Source organism: Crassostrea angulata, chromosome 4, assembly GCF_025612915.1.
Source record: "Crassostrea angulata isolate pt1a10 chromosome 4, ASM2561291v2, whole genome shotgun sequence".
In the NCBI taxonomy this organism is placed as follows: domain Eukaryota; kingdom Metazoa; phylum Mollusca; class Bivalvia; order Ostreida; family Ostreidae; genus Magallana; species Magallana angulata.
The window spans coordinates 19943211-19949543 of NC_069114.1; the positions used below are offsets into that span (position 1 = coordinate 19943211).

The following is a 6333-nucleotide window of genomic DNA, read 5'->3' on the forward strand; positions in this document are numbered from 1 at the left end:
ATGCTTACTGGAACGCACAACTGAGTAGCGAGGAAAAGTTGTAATGAAATTATATCTACACCTTGTTCATCCCCGTCGTTTGTGTAAGCGCTGATTACTCTATTATTGATTTCACACTGATATTGAGACCCAATGACGGAAGGAAGGGGGCGGAGCTACAGTTTGATAAGTCTCCAACAGCGCAAACATACAGGTCTCAAAACACAACGCGGTAACTCGCACACCGTATTAAATATCCTGACGCACCGTTCGACTGTTTATCCTTAAGATGTTTTCATTATATTTCATTACTGACAAAATATCCTACCAATATAGCGGAATGTAGATCCCCACCTTGTTGCAAACTTGTGGACTTTTTTGGACTCCAAAAAAGAAGACATCGGTGATTAAAAGTGCAACTGATTGTTAAGAAACTGTTTAACTTTTTTCTTGCAATCGTGTATTTGCTTTATAAAGTTAAACGAGTGAGTCGTACAAACCAATTGACTTTGAGACTATGCTGAGTTCTTTTGTGGACCGTGGAGAATCCCAGCATCTTTCGACCCCCGGGGTGGGCTACCCTGACAGCGGAATGCTACAAAACCAACAGTATAACTACTATAATTCCCAGTCTAGTGGATACCCTGTGTCCTATTCCAACGTCGGGAACTTAGCGTCTAGAGATCTGTTGATAAGGAGATCTGAATTCGGACTGTCAGCTAATGATGGGAACGTTTCCGCTCGTTCCGGGATGCTATTTCCGGCTTCATCCGGATTCCCGCCACAGCATCATCAGGAGGTTTCCCCGCACGTGCTTTACCAGGGACTCCGTCCCGATGTGTCGTCATATCACAACCCACGTCATCAGCATGTGCATTCACAATCCGGGTATTTCAATATGCCGTCAAGCGGAGGGGATATGTATGGACGTAGTGACCAAATGAGCTTCAATGCTTCGGGTAGGATGGATCAATATGAACATGCCCAGCAGCAGTTTATGAACCCCATGAACATGTTACAAAGTGGTCCGGGACTCTTCCTTCCGTACATCGGAAGACCAACCATTAAACAGGAGAGAACATGCCTGTGGGTGGACCCGGAACAGTCGGACCCCAAGAAGCCGTGCAACAAAGTATTTTACACAATGCATGAGATTGTGAACCACATTACTATAGATCATGTCGGCGGTCCAGAACAGACCAATCACACGTGTTATTGGCAGGAGTGTGCACGAGAATTCAAACCTTTCAAGGCAAAGTACAAGCTCGTCAATCACATCCGGGTCCACACCGGAGAAAAACCATTCCCGTGCCCATTTCCGGGATGTGGAAAAGTGTTTGCTCGAAGTGAAAACTTAAAGATTCACAAGAGAATACACACAGGTTTGTATTTTCTATGTATTCAGACTAGACAATACTTGATAAAATTGCAGTATCACTCTATTATGTACCTTTTAAAATAAATCACAAGATTAATTTAAGTACAAAATGATCATATAATATATCAGACTATGTATGACCGTCTTCTCTCTCTCTCTCTCTCTCTCTTTTAGAGTATAAAGTGCTACTTTTATTTTTAAAAGCAAACCTAGTAGTTGTCTTCTTTTTTCTTCCTAGTTTCATACAATATATAAAATATGGCTTAAGAAAGGTTTTATTTTTAATCGCTACCGCATACATATAAATATATATCTTAATTTTTCGTTTTTATGTAAAATACATTGTCCAGCTGTAACATAAATTATTATTAAATTGTAAAATAAATATATGGTCATAATCATTATCATTAGATAATACACGTTTTTTAAGTATTTTCATAGGTTACGAATATTCAATGTTTTGTTTTGTATTTTTTTTTTTTGTACAATGAGTAAAACTGGATTACAATAGTATTTTATCAGGTGATAGAATAGCTTCTCAATTAGTATCTCGTTCGCTATAGATAATTTAAAGATACCGCCATTGTTTAGGAAGATATCAGATAAATCAGTGATTAAATAGCCCTTCTGTAGTGACGTTCGCACTTCTAAAAGCTTCAATTAGCCCTGTGCTTCTATTTCATTTTGACATTGACAATTTTCAAGTGAGTTTATTTTGACTAGATAATATACACCACATGTCTCTCCTCCTCTTTCCCTGAACGTTTGCAAGGCCGGTGTGGGAGCCAGTCAAAATATTTACAGTACTTACTGAGATTTTATTATTTCCTAAAAACAAGTAGGCACACTGACAGGTGTGAGATAGAAAGTACATCACCTGCAACCGCTTTGCACGATGCACGAGCGCGAGGGTCCAAGGAAAATCAACACGTGTCCGAGAATAGAAAAAGAAGAGATCGTTACTATAGCTTTGAACATTCCAAGTTCCCACAATCTTAGCTTTGAAAATGGACCTTCTAATATTTTTTTTTACAAACTTTATTTTCGAAAACCGCTTAGAGACATACGCTAAGGGGGGAATACGTACAGATGTTAAAATACAAAGGAGAATTCTCCCTCCGTGAGAATTGTATGGAGGGAGGGTTCCCTATTGGCATCTGAAGAGGTCATTATGAAGCGTTATGTATTGAAAATACATTATTTTTTGTCCTTCAAACATCCACCTCCTCTTTGGGAACTGCGGTCCTCCATCTTTCATACGAGAGCGATTTGACAGATTTTTCTTTCTTTTCTTTGATCTATAGTATTTAAAAAACAATCGATAGAAGAGTTCCAATGTCTGATATACGCATTATGAATGCTTTACCTACTTTGTAATCGTGATTTTTTAACTCCTTGGTTTGTCGCGTAATAACATTCGATAATGAAAGGCTTAAAACCAAAACGCCTAATTGGCTTCTACTTTCTTGGATCATAACAAATCAATTATTTCCCCCAACCTGATTTGGAAAATCATTTTGACGTAGTAAATCCATCACCTTTGAGAAATGCTGAAATTGCCAGACCTTCCTTCTCGCTTCCTTAAGGCAGGATGCTGACCATCTTGAATGGGGTGTTAGAAAAGTCTCCTTACCGCAGTATCAGCAATAAATTTACGTTATAAACGTACATCGACTTTCCCGCGGGGCTGTTAAGAAATCATTAGAAGGGCTAATCTAACCCTTAATAAGATTAACGAGCCGTTGATAGCCGCAAAGCTTGATCCAATAATACTCACCTCTCCCTCCCCTATTCTGTTTTATTTTCTTTTTATTAAAATATATCTATATAAAAAGAACAGAGTTTTTTTTTCTATATCAAATGGAAAAAATCTATATCAATGGAGTTATATTCAATTATTATGAAGAAATATATAACCTTTTTTATTTTTATGAACATGTCTTGAATTAACACAAGAAAAGTCATAGAACTGTGGTTCTTTATTTGATTCTTTATTTTCTGCATATGAATTTTCATTATTAAAACTTAAGCTTTTTTGACAAGCGTAAAATTCTCCATATCATCATTTTTAAAAAGCAAATTATCATTTATGAATAAAAGAGTTATTTAAGCTGTGGTATATTTATTTATAATTCTTTTTTTCCTTATATTTTTATAAAGCAAGTATAGCAAACCCCTAATTACTATAACATTCATTTCTTCTAAATAACTCTTACATAGATAAAGTTTTAAGTATTTTTAAATTGATTTTTAAAATAAATTTACTTCAGAATTCCTATACTAGTAACATTATTTTGCTCCAGCTCGTTACTGAATTAAGAAGTTCTTAAAACTGGCATTGATTCATTTTATTTATGAATTATGTCTTCGACAACAATGTAATCAATTTATATATTTATAGAATGATTTTAAAAATCTGAATAATTTAATTATTGACATGTTTTAAAAAAAAAACCCAGTACTTTAAAAGAAGAAAAGAAATTTAAACGAAGATAAAAATTAAAAGAAAAAAGATTTACTTTATCGGGTTGAACAGAAATTAGAATTTATTAATGTACAACACATAGTATGCCTCTAATTAAAAAAATATTTCTACTTCATTATATATATAGTCAGTCTCTTTCTCTTATCATGTAATTTTATATTTTTGTTCCAATTTCAGAGAAAAAATATATCACACTTCATAGGTCAGTCCATGTCAAATATCATATATTTTTCTATATTTTACTTCCGAGTGCAAAAATAAACAAATAAACAAAATAATGAATGAAACTAGATCTATACTAAATAGTACGCGACACAAAGAAGTCGAATATTTGCACGACTTTTCTCTACCATTTGAAGACCAAGTTATGTGGTATCAACGGGGATTACTAGCTGCAGCTGCACAGCGGTGTTTCTCGGCGAATTAAGGAGCTAATGTCAACAAAAACGTCACCAATCCGATTTCTCGAGAAATGTAGTTTTAACTCAAGCAGCGGGTTTAGCACCGTTAGGGATAATAAGTCGGGTTCGATGTCTTGTGGGGGTCTAAACATGGTAAAAAAAAATACGGAACAAGCTTACTTACCTCTACCGACTTTTATGTCTTTCCTTTGTCTATGCAGTGTATTCTTAATAAATACCTCTAAAACTAGAGCCAGAAAACTTAACTATTTTTTACTTTTTTTAATCCAACTTTTAAAAACTTTTAAGTTATCAACGTATCTTCCTCTTCCATGTAGTAGATCTTACGTACAAAATTATAAAGCCTTGTACATAAAAAAAATTAAAGAGAAAGAAAGAAAGAACAAAATAGTTTTAAAAAATACATTTGCTTTTTTAGAGTTTCAGTTGTGATTTATGATTTTTCAAAAATAAACCAGTTTAAGAGATTAAAAAAAAACAACAAGTCGAGCCATGAACGTCAATTACAAGGCTTAACAAAAGTGTGCATCATAATATTATAACAGGTTTTTATCTTTGAAATTTTCAATGATATTTCTTTATGGTATAAGTGGTAGATATTGATAAGGCACAAATAGTTCAATAAGAAGAGTTTTTACTGAATGGTAAAAAGGATTTTCGTGACCTGCAGTGTAAAGTTGTATACATGGTTTATTCTCTCTTTTGTAGGTGAAAAGCCGTTTAAGTGTGAGTTTGACGGATGTGATCGCAGATTTGCAAACAGCTCGGACAGAAAAAAGCATTCCCATGTCCACACGAGTGATAAGCCGTATAATTGTCGGGTTCGGGGTTGTGAGAAAAGTTACACGCATCCAAGTTCTCTCCGGAAGCACATGAAGATCCATGGCGATGTTTCCCCAACGATGGAGCGCCAGGACTCTGACGAGGTGTCCGTGTGTAGCGAGAGCACTAACCGAACCACTCCGTCCGCAGATCACTCCGCCAAATCCCCGGCAATGAGCGATCAGACCGTCGATAGAAAACCGGATATCAATACCATATCCGGCGCATCACATTTGGATCATAACATTCATCCGCCACCGGAAGTTCCAAAAATGAACGACTGGTTTGTTTGCCACCCTCGGACATCTGTGAATCCCGGGAGTAAAGACCACACCCACTTTTCCAGCATTGCCTCCCTTTCTTCGTTCCATCCAATGCCCATTATGCAATATTCGTGACATAAATGTGACTTATATATCAGGGACATTTAAGTTATTTTTCTGTTGAATTTACATAGCTAAATAGGTCTTTGGTGTTTTTGATCATCAGTTTGTGAAGTTTTTTATATGGTGGTATATATACGTGAATAAAAAATCTTATTGACAAACTGAAGTTTTATTATTTCTCCACTCGTTAATTGATGATAGTCATGACATTAATCGGGAAAAAGTTGTTTCCTATGGCATTCTATACCAGTAGGCCTTATTAGTTTTTTCTTAGAATGTATTACTTAAAATCCTATAAGAAAAGTTGAGTTTCGAAATTAAAACTGACATTTGTTTCTTTTTATAACCCGATGAATTGCTGGTGCATTTACACTCAGAGTGCATGCTTGCATCATCGAATCTTGCGACTTCTAAAATCAATGTTTGACCATGAGAAATGATATGTACTTTTTCATAATACTACAGTTAATTCTGATTTGACAGTCCTCTTACCAAAACTCAAAGGAACATTTTTTTTTCGATAGTATCCTTTGACTATGATCATGCGAAAACAAATACGTTTGGTGTTTTTTGGAACCATCGAATCAAACAAAGGACCTTCTATAGTTGGATGAGCGAAATAAAATGTATTTTAAAATCCAATCGTTGAAATGCCATAGCAAATTCGATAACAAATGAAAACAATAATACATGACAAATTTATATAATTTTTTTTAATCAGAGAGAAGCGAGGAAGAAAAACAGCAAATCACCATTAAGGCATTTGAATGTGATAGATAAAGAACTGGGATAAAATGTACAAAATATGTTATAGAAACGTAACATTTGGTACACATGCGCCATTATATAATAGTGTTAGAT

At 35.1% G+C, this 6333-nt stretch overlaps 1 protein-coding gene across 1 annotated transcript; it reads left to right on the top strand.

Moving 5' to 3' along the window:
* Positions 1-200: 200 nt before the first annotated feature.
* LOC128182448 (zinc finger protein ZIC 4-like) lies at positions 201-5633 on the top strand. The gene is made up of 2 exons (XM_052851075.1): positions 201-1361; positions 4973-5633. The coding sequence occupies exons 1-2, from the start codon at positions 497-499 to the stop codon at positions 5482-5484; spliced, it is 1377 nt and encodes a 458-aa protein (XP_052707035.1). The 5' UTR covers positions 201-496; the 3' UTR covers positions 5485-5633.
* Positions 5634-6333: the final 700 nt, after the last annotated feature.